Consider the following 15,626-nt stretch of genomic DNA (forward strand, 5'->3'; position numbering starts at 1 on the left):
CACGTCTGACTTGAGGCATGGAAGGCGAGGCGATGTGGTGCCGTGTGGAATGGTAGGTTCGGAACCCGTCGGGTCTGTCTGTTCTGTCTTTACTTGGACTATATTCTGTACCTTTGTCTACCCTTGGCGTTGAAATATCACTTTATGTTTATATTGCTATTTCAGTTACAACGCCTGCTTCCACCCCTTACCAAGTTGAAAGGTCTAACCTTTGTTCATCCCAACTTCATAACATCTTCGAAGCCGACATGCTTGACAGCTTTTCCGTCTGTGTTTATCTATAGTACAGGTGTTTGTAGCTGGGCAGATGTAGTCCACTGGACCTAGGCGGGCAAACAAAACATACTACTTAGACACAACACCCAGAGATATATTGTGGGCAGATGTAGTACACTGGACCTAGGCGGGCAAACAAAACATACTACTTAGACACAACACCCAGAGATATATTGTCTATGATAAATAATTATAAATGTATACAATAAAAAGTTGGTCTGTGGGGGGGGGGGGGGGGGGGGGGGGGGGGGGAGGGAAAGAGCAGACTATTTCTGTTCCAGAATGACATTTGGTCATGTGTATGACATTTGGTGCCATCTGCTCAACACTATGACATTTGGTGCCATCTGCTCAATACTATGACATTTGGTGCCATATGTCAACACTATGACATTTGGTGCCATCTGTTCAACACTATGACATTTGGTGCCATCTGTTCAACACTATGACATTTGGTGCCATCTGTTCAACACTATGACATTTGGTGCCATATGTCAACACTATGACATTTGGTGCCATCTGTTCAACACTGACATTTGGTGCCATCTGCTCAACACTATGACATTTGGTGCCATCTGTTCAACACTATGACATTTAGTGCCATCTGTTCAACACTATGACATTTGGTGCTATAGAGAGATGGAGCTTGTTGTATGTGTTGCCCATAATGCTAAAGAGAGATGGAGCTTGTATGTGTTGCCCATATTACTATAGAGAGATGGAGCTTGTTGTATGTGTTGCCCATATTACTATAGAGAGATGGAGCTTGTATGTGTTGCCCATATTACTATAGAGAGATGGAGCTTGTTGTATGTGTTGCCCATATTACTATAGAGAGATGGAGCTTGTTGTATGTGTTGCCCATATTGCTATAGAGAGATGGAGCTTGTATGTGTTGCCCATATTACTATAGAGAGATGGAGCTTGTTGTATGTGTTGCCCATATTACTATAGAGAGATGGAGCTTGTATGTGTTGCCCATATTACTATAGAGAGATGGAGCTTGTATGTGTTGCCCATATTGCTATAGAGAGATGGAGCTTGTATGTGATGAGGACATACCTTGTATGTGATGAGGACATACCTTGTATGTGATGAGGACATACCTTGTATGTGATGAGGACATACCTTGTATGTGTTGAGGACATACCTTGTATGTGATGAGGACATACCTTGTATGTGATGAGGACATACCTTGTATGTGATGAGGACATACCTTGTATGTGTTGAGGACATACCTTGTATGTGATGAGGACATACCTTGTATGTGATGAGGACATACCTTGTATGTGTTGAGGACATACCTTGTATGTGATGAGGACATACCTTGTATGTGATGAGGACATACCTTGTATGTGATGAGGACATACCTTGTATGTGTTGAGGACATACCTTGTATGTGATGAGGACATACCTTGTATGTGATGAGGACATACCTTGTATGTGATGAGGACATACCTTGTATGTGATGAGGACATACCTTGTATACTTCTCTTGAAGAAAGCCTTGCAGCCCTCACAGGACCAGACGCCATAGTGGAAGCCTGAAGCGTTGTCATTACACACCTGGCATAGCTTGGCCTGACTTCCTGAAACTGGGAGCACATCGTTATCAGCAGCCCACCTACTTTACACTCCCATAAGCCCACCTACTTCATACCCTATAAGCCCATTTTATTCTCCCCCCTTAAGCCCAAGTATAATCTGACCCCCCCCCCCCCCAAGCCCACCTAAATGTGATCTCTCCCAGAAGGCCATCTACTATGTGATGTCAAGCCCACTTACCAGCAGCCCCCATCTCCTGCTTCATGTGCAGGGGTGGGCTGGGCCCATCCATGAGGAAGCTCTCAGGGGTGGTTGAGGTGGCTGCCTGTAGAACTTCCCCAGAACATCCTAAGGGCAGGACTTGCATACATGAACTGGGAGAAACCATCCGGCCCTCCCCGCACCTCTCAACCTTAGGAGACTTGCAGTCAGGTGCTTCACTGAAGGAAGGAAGGTCATAGGCCATCAGTTGTGTGCTGGTGGGGAGGGTGGGTGTGGGGGCATGTCATCAAGGCATTCAATGGTGGTAGTGGAGGGGGGAAGGGGTCATTTTATTAAATCACTGGTATATGCATGTTAGTTAGTTGTGCTGTCATTTAACGGTCAGACATTTACAGCAGACTGAAGACAGACATTGATGTTTGTGGCTCCAGTTGTTATTCCTCTCAGAGGTAAATGCTTCGATACGCCAACAGTTAGAGGAAATAAGCAAAATGTTTATATTCTCTCACATTCTGTCACCATATTTCTATTACAATTATTTCAATGGGATTCCAAGGACCCAAATCATGGTTGAAGGGTGGCACAGGAGGTGGCAGGTAATCGTCGGAAAAGAATACCCTGCAGTCATTTTGTTTGCTTAAAAAACTAAAACAAGAACAAAGAAGAGTGGAAGTAGAGATGGAGACAATATTGCTTGCTGAGCCATAAAAAAACGAAAAAAAAAAAAAACCCGCCCCAACAATATTTACAGAAAGAGGACAGAATAGCAAATGTCATTGCAGAACGTGAAAACAGAATTGATTTTCTACAATTTATCATATTAGGTCCTATTTTTTTATGTTGTACTATCACTTTATCATTACGTAACAGGTTTTCAATAGAAACTAGCATGCAGCGATAGAAGAAAGTAAAATTTTAAGGTTTCATCATTGCATTACTACTCCTATGGTCTTAGACTCGTGATCTTGTTTTCTAAAACTGAGTTATTTAAATGTAAACAATGCCTGTGCTTGCATCCTATTTATCGGGGCATGGGTTTACCTACACTACTGCATGAAAGCCTTGAGTGCATTTTAATCACTAACCATAATAGTGAGGTAGACTTTGGTGACCACCCAAGTGGACATAGCAGGGTGCTCTCGTGACCCCCCCCCCCACTAGTGCAGGGACAATATGTCCCTGGCTCGCTTTAGTCAACCAATGTTGTGTGCCACCTTGACAATATTATAGGGTGCTCCTTGAAGGTAATGTGGGTGCCATAGTGCTCATGGCCCAAAGCTTGGAATGGCACTATATCGTAGGACCAGCCTGGTTTAATTTAGTGAAAGACACATTCTATCACACTCTTTAAAACAAACAAATGCACCTTAATACCTTTAAAGCAAACAAATGCACCTTAATACCTTTAAAACAAACAAATGCACCTTAATACCACATTTTATCCATATTCTATCACACTCTTTAAAACAAACAAATGCACCTTAATACCTTTAAAGCAAACAAATGCACCTTAATACCTTTAAAACAAACAAATGCACCTTAATACCACATTTTATCTATATTCTATCACACTCTTTAAAACAAACAAATGCACCTTAATACCTTTAAAGCAAACAAATGCACCTTAATACCTTTAAAACAAACAAATGCACCTTAATACCACATTTTATCTATATTCTATCACACTCTTTAAAACAAACAAATGCACCATAGTTTGCTTCTATTTATTGGCCCACAAATTACGAATTTTGAACAGATATTTGTTTTATTCCCTAAACTGCAATTTTAGGTTTTAGTAGTAGGTTTTAGTAGCAGGTTTTAGAAGTAGGTTTTAGAAGTAGGTTTTAGAAGTAGGTTTTAGAAGTAGGTTTTAGAAGTAGGTTTTAGAAGTAGGTTTTAGAAGTAGGTTTTAGAAGTAGGTTTTAGAAGTAGGTTTGAGATTTGAAACCAATTAGATCTATGGTTTTTTTTATTTTAATAGTGCAAATGGCATTAATAAGATAATTTTATAACACATTATATTTCAGGGGAACAGGGCATTACACCCCCCCCCCCCCCGTCATTACCCCCAGCCCAGTAGGACATTAACCCCCAGTCATAGCTTAAGGTTCAGTGAGGGTTAAAGCTAGGGTTTGAGATTGGGCTAGGTCTAAGTCGAGGGTTAGAGCTAGGGTTTGAGATTGGGCTAGGTCTAAGTCTAGGGTTAGAGCTAGGGTTTGAGATTGGGCTAGGTCTAAGTCTAGGGTTAGAGCTAGGGTTTGAGATTGGGCTAGGTCTAAGTCTAGGGTTAGAGCTAGGGTTTGAGATTGGGCTAGGTCTAAGTCTAGGGTTAGAGCTAGGGTTTGAGATTGGGCTAGGTCTAAGTCGAGGGTTAGAGCTAGGGTTTGAGATTGGGCTAGGTCTAAGTCTAGGGTTAGAGCTAGGGTTTGAGATTGGGCTAGGTCTAAGTCGAGGGTTAGGATCAGGGTTAGGCTTAAATCAATGTGTTATGTTTTGGGTTTATTTTAGGGAGAGGTGAATTCTTACATTTTTCGTCTTTGTCTTAAGGTTAGGATTAAGGTAATATATTGGTATAGAGTAGGAGTTAGAATCAGGATTCTATCATGGTGGATGGAGGGGGGGGGGGGGGGGGGGGGGGGAAGAAGAAATTAACAGGGGGTAATTGTTACAGGGGGTAAAGGTAATGTCCTGTAGCCAAATTTTTAGTTGGGGTTAGTGTAAGAAAACAGAATTAATGATTTTAATCAATTTTAGTTGGAGTTAGTCTATTAACGATTTTAATCAGAACCAATATTAACAATTTCAACTGATTTATGAACATTGTGACTTTGACTAGTCTGTTTATCATATGACTTGTGACTTTGACTAGTCTGTTTATCATATGACTTGTGACTTTGACTAGTCTGTTTATCATATGACTTGTGACTTTGACTAGTCTGTTCATCATATGACTTGTGACTTTGACTAGTCTGCTTATCATATGACTTGTGACTTTGACTAGTCTGTTTATCATATGACTTGTGACTTTGACTAGTCTGTTTATCATATGACTTGTGACTTTGACTAGTCTGTTCATCATATGATTTGTGACTTTGACTAGTCTGTTTATCATATGACTTGTAACTTTGACTAGTCTGTTTATGACTTGTGACTTTGACTAGTCTGTTCATCATATGACTTGTGACTTTGACTTGTCTGTTCATCATATGACTTGTGACTTTGACTAGCCTGTTTATCATATGACTTGTGACTTTGACTAGTCTGTTCATCACATGACTTGTAACTTTGACTAGTCTGTTTATGACTTGTGACTTTGACTAGTCTGTTCATCATATGACTTGTGACTTTGACTTGTCTGTTCATCATATGACTTGTGACTTTGACTAGCCTGTTTATCATATGACTTGTGACTTTGACTAGTCTGTTCATCACATGACTTGTAACTTTGACTAGTCTGTTTATGACTTGTGACTTTGACTAGTCTGTTCATCATATGACTTGTGACTTTGACTTGTCTGTTCATCATATGACTTGTGACTTTGACTAGCCTGTTTATCATATGACTTGTGACTTTGACTAGTCTGCTTATCATATGACTTGTGACTTTGACTAGTCTGTTTATCATATGACTTGTGACTTTGACTAGTCTGTTTATCATATGACTTGTGACTTTGACTAGTCTGTTCATCATATGACTTGTGACTTTGACTAGTCTGTTTATCATATGACTTGTGACTTTGACTAGTCTGTTCATCATATGATTTGTGACTTTGACTAGTCTGTCATATAACTTGTATGGGTACTAGTGGGACTTGAGTTATTGATTTGAATCAATTGGATCCTCACAATAACTTTAGCAAATGTCATCCTTAGTATAATTTTAACAAGCATTGTCATTATAATTATAAGTCTGGTGCTTATAATAATTTTAACAAGCATTGTCATTATAATTATAAGTCTGGTGCTTATAATAATTTTAACAAGCATTGTCCTTATAATTATTAGTCTGGTGCTTATAATAATTTTAACAAGCATTGTCCTTATAATTATAAGTCTGGTGCTTATAATAATTTTAACAAGCATTGTCCTTATAATTATAAGTCTGGTGCTTATAATAATTTTAACAAGCATTGTCTTTATAATTATAAGTCTAGTGCTTATAATAATTTTGACTATGGATGTCTTGGGAAAAAAATTCCACAAAAAAAAAAAGAATATGGTTGAGGCACTATGTAGGCTCCACACTAAGTAGAGAGGACGCGATCAAGTTAGTGATCCGTACAATAACAGTAACATGTGTCATCCTTACAATAAATAAGAGAATGAAATGTTGGAGATTCTTACAGCAAATTTTCAGCTAATGAAAAGTGGAAATCCATCAAGAAAATGAGTGAGTAATGTAATGTGTTGATCCCATGGTGAGGGGCCACACACAACACACACAACACAGCCAGCACTGGGAAGAATGAAACAAGCCAGACAGACCTGCATGTCTCCCCCCCTCCCCCACACTCAGGCAGGTTGTGTTGTGCAGCGCATGCACCACGCCATGCATCCAGACAGCAGTTGGAAAACTAGGCCAGTAAAGCTGGCCCTACACACCGCCATTACATCAGAGAAATCTAGGTCAGAAGCCATCAGTCTTGTACCAGTCATCAGCTGCTAGGTTTTTTTTAAGTTGAAATTTGTCTACATCAACCATTTCAATTCTTTTTCTCAGAACTAACACTAACCCTCATCACAGAAATAACCCTAAACTAACCCTCATCACAGAAATAACCCTAAACTAACCCTCATCACAGAAATAACCCTAAACTAACCCTCATCACAGAAATAACCCTAAACTAACCCTCATCACAAAACTAACCCTAAAACTAACCCCCATCACAGAAATAATTGTCACAACTTACAATCATCATTTATTTAAAATAGTTTGGCCATCCTAATGTTTGGCCATCCTAATGTTTGGCCATCCTAATGTTTGGCTATCCTAATGTTTGGCTATCCTAATGTTTGGCCATCCTAATGTTTGGCCATCCTAATGTTTGGCCATCCTAATGTTTGGCCATCCTAATGTTTGGCCATCCTAATGTTTGGCCATCCTAATGTTTGGCTATCCTAATGTTTGGCCATCCTAATGTTTGGCCATCCTAATGTTTGGCCATCCTAATGTTTGGCCATCCTAATGTTTGGCTATCCTAATGTTTGTCCATCCTAATGTTTGGCCATCCTAATGTTTGGCCATCCTAATGTTTGGCCATCCTAATGTTTGGCCATCCTAATGTTTGGCCATCCTAATGTTTGGCCATCCTAATGTTTGGCCATCCTAATGTTTGGCCATCCTTATGTTTGGCTATCCTAATGTTTGGCCATCCTAATGTTTGGCCATCCTAATGTTTGGTCAGTGGCTGCTTGATATTTGAGTTTACTGTGTTTGTATGTATATATATATATATATATATATATATATATATATATATAATAGTGCGGAATATTATTAGTATTATATATATATATATATTTAATATACCAGAATAGATACAATTTTTATAGAAATAGAATTTTAATAATTCTTACTGGATGCTTTATTCCCTAAACTAATACATAGGGAAAAAAATGGCTTGTAAAAAAGAATAGGTACTTAATAGATGGTGATACAGTAATATAATAGCAATAAGGTGGTGATACAATTAGGTGGTGATACAGTAATACAATACAAATAAGATATCAAACATGTGCCAGTTAACTAGGGTTTAACGTGACCAGTTTCTGGTGATACATATGATCAGAGGTGACCTAAGTTTCTGGTGATACATATGATCAGAGGTGACCTAAGTTTCTGGTGATACATATGATCAGAGGTGACCTAAGTTTCTGGTGATACATATGATCAGAGGTGACAAAAGTTTCTGGTGATACATATGATCAGAGGTGACCTAAGTTTCTGGTGATACATATGATCAAAGGTGACCAAAGTTTCTGGTGATACATATGATCAGAGGTGACCTAAGTTTCTGGTGATACATATGATCAAAGGTGACCAAAGTTTCTGGTGATACATATGATCAGAGGTGACCAAATTTTTGGTTGATACATATGATCAGAGGTGACCTAAGTTTCTGGTGATACATATGATCAGAGGTGACCAAAGTTTCTGGTGATACATATGATCAGAGGTGACCTAAGTTTCTGGTGATACATATGATCAGAGGTGACCTAAGTTTCTGGTGATACATATGATCAGAGGTGACCTAAGTTTCTGGTGATACATATGATCAGAGGTGACCTAAGTTTCTGGTGATACATATGATCAGAGGTGACCTAAGTTTCTGGTGATACATATGATCAGAGGTGACCTAAGTTTCTGGTGATACATATGATCAGAGGTGACCTAAGTTTCTGGTGATACATATGATAAGAGGTGACCAAAGTTTCTGGTGATACATATGATCAGAGGTGACCTAAGTTTCTGGTGATACATATGATCAGAGGTGACCTAAGTTTCTGGTGATACATATGATCAGAGGTGACCAAATTTCTGGTGATACATATGATCAGAGGTGACCAAACCTAGATCAGGATAGCTGAAACCTATGCCAAACCTAAATCCTTATTCATATAAAATCTAATCTTGTGCTTAATAAACCGGGAGTGATCTCCCCTAAACTTTCTCGAATATTCTTATATAACACTACAGGGGATGGCAACTCATGATATGGACATGATTTTTAATCCATTTTTAAGTTCTTTAACTTTTTATAATAGAATAGAATCTCCTAGAAAAAAGAATTGCACACCAAGTGAACGCCAAACATTCTGAGTATAATAGTGCGGAATATTATTAGTAATTTATAAATTCACATGCGTCTCTTTTGAAAATTGGAAATAGTGTAAATTACTACTTTCGGCCAACGGTATTTACTCTAAATTTGAAAAAAGACAGAATTAGATTGTTTAGTTACTTGTGAAATTTTGTTTATCTATCTGAAATAGTACTCCAGTAATAGGCTTTTGAAAAATCAAAAGTAGAATAAGTTCCACTTATGGTTAATAGAAATGGCTGAAAAGCTGATACAGAACTACAAATTTGATATAATACTTGTATATGAAATTTCATCAACCTAGCTGTAATGGTACTCAAGTTATCGTGTTTACAGAGCCATGCACAATCAGACATACGGACAGAATTGCAAAACATAGTTTTTCCAACTCCATTACTCATAGAATGCTGAAATTATGATAAATCTGGATTTATAATCTTAGCCAGATTAAATGAAGTTCCCTATTCTCCCTATATGATGAAGGACTGACGTGGAAAACTACGAAAACTGTCAAAATTTCATGTGATTTTTTTTTGCACGATTACAATACTTCCTCTATATTCTGTATACGAGAAAGTAAAAATGACAGAATGGCTTTAAATGATTCCTACCACTGACTCCATTGAACTAGTTAAAATTCTTAAAGTATCTTTTTAAATGATTCCTACCACTGACTCCATTGAACAAGTTAAAATTCTTAAAGTATCTTTTTAAATGATTCCTACCACTGACTCCATTGAACTAGTTAAAATTCTTAAAGTATCTTTTTAAATGATTCCTACCACTGACTCCATTGAACTAGTTAAAACTCTTAAAGTATCTTTTTAAATGATTCCTACCACTGACTCCATTGAACTAGTTAAAATTCTTAAAGTATCTTTTTAAATGATTCCTACCACTGACTCCATTGAACTAGTTAAAATTCTTAAAGTATCTTTTTAAATGATTCCTACCACTGACTCCATTGTTAAAATTCCCCATTGACCACCCCTACAATATTGCAGACTGTCTCACTGTGGGCATACAGTCAAAAACTCAATCACCATTGACCAATTTTCTTATGGTTTGAATCTTTGGACTACAATCTAAATTCATGTCTAGAACAGTAAGTATTTCTTAACTAAATCTTTGAATTAACGGAAGTGCAAAGAACAAAATCAATCTAAATTTATTATCATTCACAAAAATTATAAATTTAGGGCCTTTTTAAAAATATTTTGAAAATTACTTCCCTTTACATAGTAGATGATTTTTAAAATTTAAAAGAAAGAAAAAATCAAATTTGTGTTTGTTTATGGCTGAGATGAAGGTGATAGTTTATGTGCAAGGGGAGGTTTGAGGGTTTAAGTTTGTGGTTACTGTTTGGGTTTAATTTGCATATAGACATTACTTGGAAATCCTAATATGTTAAAGACCATGTGCACACTTCTCCCTCTCTGTTCGCAACATACTTTCCAAGGCTATGTGATCAGTATGTTTACTGATATATGGAGAACTTAATGATATAGACTTTTGTTGAAAATAATATGTAGGATGTATTAAATGTATAAACTAAATTTTAATTTAAACAACAAAAATAAAGGCATATTAGAATGCAGACACAAATTTTTAATGATGGGATAAGTGTTAACGGTTGTGACAAGAGAAGATACAAGTAACACAAAAAACAACAAGTCACATGTTTACACATGTTTAAACTACCGAAAGTACACAACACTAATGGCGTCAAAATAGAATGGCATAAAAATAGAATGAAACATTGAATGTTGTAAATGATACACAATACTAATCAAGTTATCTTCATAAGATTCTCGCTTTACACATCTTCCCGTTTTAGAATATTAAGAAATGAGCAATTGCATTCAAATTTGATTTAGATCTATGAAATTTATAAAATTTTCTCTGCCAAAACTAATCAAAATTACTTTAAAAATAATATAAATACCATTGAAAAGCTGGGTTTTTAACTGAATCATTTAAATCTCTTAATCAGTGTGTGCATTTAAAATGGTTTTGTGTTGAATAATAATGAATATAATTTGGTTTTTCTAATAGCCTATGTTATTTTAAATGTGTAGGATTTTTTAGCTATTTAGTTATTTCTTTGCTTTGTCACTAATATCATTCAATGTGTAGTAAAAGCACATAACTATTTTATAAATTATTTTCTCAAAAAAGTATAACATTCAAAACCAATAGGCCTAAATTCATGTGTGATGGGTACCCATGGCTAGTTAAATATATTCCCAAGACACAGACAGCGCCAGGTATATGATGATTAATAAACACACAAGTCACAGTCCTTAACCGATACGTTTTTCAACAAAGGACAGGGCCTGGCTAGGACAGCTAGTAGTCTATATAATTATAGAAAAATGAAAGCAGAAAGCGCATGTGTATGTCGGCAGTTTCTTTCAGGCATCCCCCCCCCCACGAAATGGAATTTATATAGATATATACTTTTAACACGGGTACCCCCCCCCCCCCCGGAAATTTTGGTCCGCCCCTGAAAATTTCAGGTGCCCCCACCAGAGAAAATAGTCTGGAAGAAAACTTGTTTGTGGGTTTGTTTATGGTACTACACGGTTCATGATGAAACTTTGGGAAGTTGTTTGTGGGTTTGTTTATGGTACTACACAGTTCATGATGAAACTTTGGGAACTTGTTGAGATTATGTCTGCAATCATTTTTTCTTCAATTGTGGCTTTCAATGGCCCCCAAAACCTTTTGTAAGATATCTAAGTTTAGACTCTTTTGCAAAAAAAATATTAATTTGGTTGTTTCCCTTTATCTATACAATTTCTTGCACAAAAAATGAGTCTCTGAGACAGGGGGTCCAGCCTGCTGGGGTAGTGTGTGGGGGTCCAGCCTGCTGGGGTAGTGTGTGGGGGTCCAGCCTGCTGGGGTAGTGTGGGGGTCCAGCCTGCTGGGGTAGTGTGTGGGGGTCCAGCCTGCTGGGGTAGTGTGTGGGGGTCCAGCCTGCTGGGGTAGTGTGGGGGGTCCAGCCTGCTGGGGTAGTGTGTGGGGGTCCAGCCTGCTGGGGTAGTGAGTGGGGGTCCAGCCTGCTGGGGTAGTGTGTGGGGGTCCAGCCTGCTGGGGTAGTGTGTGGGGGTCCAGCCTGCTGGGGTAGTGTGTGGGGGTCCAGCCTGCTGGGGTAGTGTGTGGGGGTCCAGCCTGCTGGGGTAGTGTGTGGGGGTCCAGCCTGTTGGGGTAGTGTGTGGGGGTCCAGCCTGCTGGGGTAGTGTGTGGGGGTCCAGCCTGCTGGGGTAGTGTGGGGGTCCAGCCTGCTGGGGTAGTGTGTGGGGGTCCAGCCTGCTGGGGTAGAGTGTGGGGGGTCCAGCCTGCTGGGGTAGTGTGTGGGGGTCCAGCCTGCTGGGGTAGTGTGTGGGGGTCCAGCCTGCTGGGGTAGTGTGGGGGTCCAGCCTGCTGGGGTAGTGTGTGGGGGTCCAGCCTGCTGGGGTAGTGTGTGGGGGTCCAGCCTGCTGGGGTAGTGTGTGGGGGTCCAGCCTGCTGGGGTAGTGTGTGGGGGTCCAGCCTGCTGGGGTAGTGTGTGGGGGTCCAGCCTGCTGGGGTAGTGTGTGGGGGTCCAGCCTGCTGGGGTAGTGTGTGGGGGTCCAGCTAGCACCCAGTCATGAGGGCTTCCATTAGCACTTTGGCATCTATATAAAATATTTGTTACATAGAACACCCTACACAAGGGATTCTGTCAGCATCTTAACAATTGCAATAGGACAATAGGTGTGGACAGAAAATTAGGTTCCACATATAAAATACATCACTGCTAACAACTGAATGTTATCGTAACTTGAATATTTTTTTCTAAAATCACAGCAATCCCTACGAGTTTATAAACTATGCCAGTTATGCCAACTTATAAAATATACTAGTATAGGCCTATACATCACTACTTACTTAGAGACTTAGAGCCTAGATCTAGAATTCTATATTTAGTATATTCATGTAAAAAGGCCTACTACAATGTTAAGAAATTAAATAGGCCAAACCTTTTTATAATTGATCTAGACTAGGCCTAGATCTAGATCTAGATCTCTATTATTAGTCTACTTAGATCTAGATCTAATTGAGTAGATCTAGATCTAGATCTAGATCTAATTGTCATTGAATAGAGAACACTAAAAGTTTACTAATCTAGACTTCTACCTATGAAATTATTAGGCCTAGAATCTAGATCTAATCTAGATCTAGATCTACATTTTGTTTTAAACAGAAGCTAAAACGTTTCTAAAAAAAATACATGTTATAAGGCCTAATGCCCTAATATATATTATATAATATTAATATAAAAATATAGTCTAGATCTAATATGATATTGTAGATATAAATAAATTCTAAATGAAATTAAATAATACCCGCCATTTTAACTCACTAACTCAAACTGTCAGACAGAAAACCGAACGTGATTAAGTCGGGTTGAAGTAAATAAAGCAGACGGCCTACCTCAAGTCTTGATGTGACATGAAAAGGTGTAAACACAGTCTAGCCATCCATGACCACTGGCCAGCCAGCAAACGAGTGAGATACTGTTAAAGCGCTAATCCTCGAATGATAACACAAGCATGCGTGAAGTGTGTCGCTTTGATGTGCCCCCTCCCCTCCCAGACGAAGTGGCCTACAGACCCAGTCCCCAGTCGGTGTCTGGGTCATGCAGGGGGAGGGCACTGATAACTAAATAGTAAACGGACGGAACACACTACACAAGACGGTCGCATTGAGCATGCTAATGGAACATGGAGGCAAGCGGCACACAGCATGCACAGTAGTGCATCTAGCGGCTAAAGTGGGGCTAAGTTCTTACATGTCTATCGCGCATGTCACTGACTGCTAGCTTGCACGGACTCTCCATTTTGTTACATGGGCTAGTTCTCTTCAACCTCAAATATCATTTAACCAGCAGTTTAGCAGTCAATACTAAATCTACCAGCATCTGTTGTTACGAAAAAGCTAAAACGCTTTTGCCCCTGACAACAAGCAAACCTCGCGTGAAGCTGGCAAAAAAAAAAAGTAAATGTATGGACATGGACAGCAAGTGACTAGTTTTTGGGCCGTGACATCAGCGCCCAAATTAGAAACAAAGGCGGGGACGTCCAGACCCGACCAGCATGCCGGGTAAACCTCTCGCTGGCTACAACAACGGCTCAAATTTGGCTCAAATTTGGCTCGACTTGTCGCCTTTCTTCTAAAAATAAACTCAGGTTTTTACCATTTGGTTCGGCACCCATATCTCAGGGCTGTTTGAGACTACAGTCTGACCCCTAGACCAGACGAAAAAATCAATGTTACACGGCGGCGGGCGGCTGACACATATCGCCCGGCGTCATACAGTTCTGCTGTCAGTCAGATGTGACTTACATAGTGTCAGTCAGAAATGATATAAATAATGTCAGTCAGATGTAAGCTTTCAGAGGTGACTTACATAATGTCAGTCACACGTGACTTACATAATGTCAGTAAATAATGACACATGACATTCACATTGTCAATTACATTATGTCATAATGTAAGTGATTTGTGACTTATGTAATGTCTGTCAGATGTGAACTAGATATCTTACATGTCAGTCAGATGTAAGCTTACAGATGTGGCTTATATAATGTCAGTCAGATGTAAGCTTACAGAGATGACTTACATAAACTCAGTCAGATGTAAGCTTACAGATGTGAGTTACATAATGTCAGATGTAAGCTTACAGATGTGACTTATATAAACTCAGTCAAATGTAAGCTTACAGATGTGACTTATATAAACTCAGTCAGATGTAAGCTTACAGATGTGAGTTACATAATGTCAGATGTAAGCTTACAGATGTGACTTACATAAACTCAGTCAGATGTAAGCTTACAGAGATGACTTACATAATGTCAGATGTAAGCTTACAGATGTGAATTACATAATGTCAGATGTAAGCTTACAGATGTGTCTTACATAAACTCAGTCAGATGTAAGCTTACAGATGTGACTTACATAATGTTCAGTCAGATGTAAGCTTACAGATGTGTCTTACATAAACTCAGTCAGATGTAAGCTTACAGATGTGACTTACATAAACTCAGTCAGATGTAAGCTTACAGATGTGAGTTACATAATGTCAGATGTAAGCTTACAGATGTGTCTTACATAAACTCAGACGTATGCTTACAGATGTGACTTACATAATGTTCAGTCAGATGTAAGCTTACAGATGTGACTTACATAATGTTAGATGTAAGCTTACAGATGTGACTTACATAAACTCAGTCAGATGTAAGCTTACAGATGTGAATTACATAATGTCAGATGTAAGCTTACAGATGTGACTTACATAATGTTCAATCAAATGTAAGCATGCAGAGAACTCAGTTAGATGTAAGCTTACAGATGTGACTTACATAAACTCAGTCAGATGTAAGCTTACAGATGTGAATTACATAATGTCAGATGTAAGCTTACAGATGTGTCTTACATAAAATCAGTCAGATGTAAGCTTACAGATGTGTCTTACATAAACTCAGTCAGATGTAAGCTTACAGATGTGACTTACATAATGTTCAGTCAGATGTAAGCTTACAAATGTGAATTACATAATGTCAGATGTAAGCTTACAGATGTGACTTACATAAACTCAGTCAGATGTAAGCTTACAGATGTGACTTACATAAACTCAGTCAGATGTAAGCTTACAGAGATGACTTACATAAACTCAGTCAGATGTAAGCTTACAGATGTGAATTACGTAATGTCAGATGTAAGCTTACAGATGTGACTT

At 38.7% G+C, this 15,626-nt stretch overlaps 1 protein-coding gene across 1 annotated transcript in view; it reads right to left on the bottom strand.

The window, feature by feature from the left end:
* Positions 1-15,626, bottom strand: part of LOC131935699 (estrogen receptor gamma) — a 49,126-nt gene that overhangs the window by 12,545 nt on the left and 20,955 nt on the right. Inside the window, exons 4-6 of the mRNA XM_059292242.1 lie at positions 2,061-2,260; positions 1,757-1,870; positions 210-323 (exon numbers count right to left, since the gene is read on the bottom strand). Coding sequence (XP_059148225.1) covers positions 210-323; positions 1,757-1,870; positions 2,061-2,260 — 428 coding nt within the window. The remainder of the gene's footprint in view (positions 1-209; positions 324-1,756; positions 1,871-2,060; positions 2,261-15,626) is intronic.

This window comes from Physella acuta, unplaced genomic scaffold (assembly GCF_028476545.2).
Source record: "Physella acuta isolate Inbredline_101_S28 unplaced genomic scaffold, ASM2847654v3 ptg000155l, whole genome shotgun sequence".
In the NCBI taxonomy this organism is placed as follows: Eukaryota; Metazoa; Mollusca; class Gastropoda; family Physidae; genus Physella; species Physella acuta.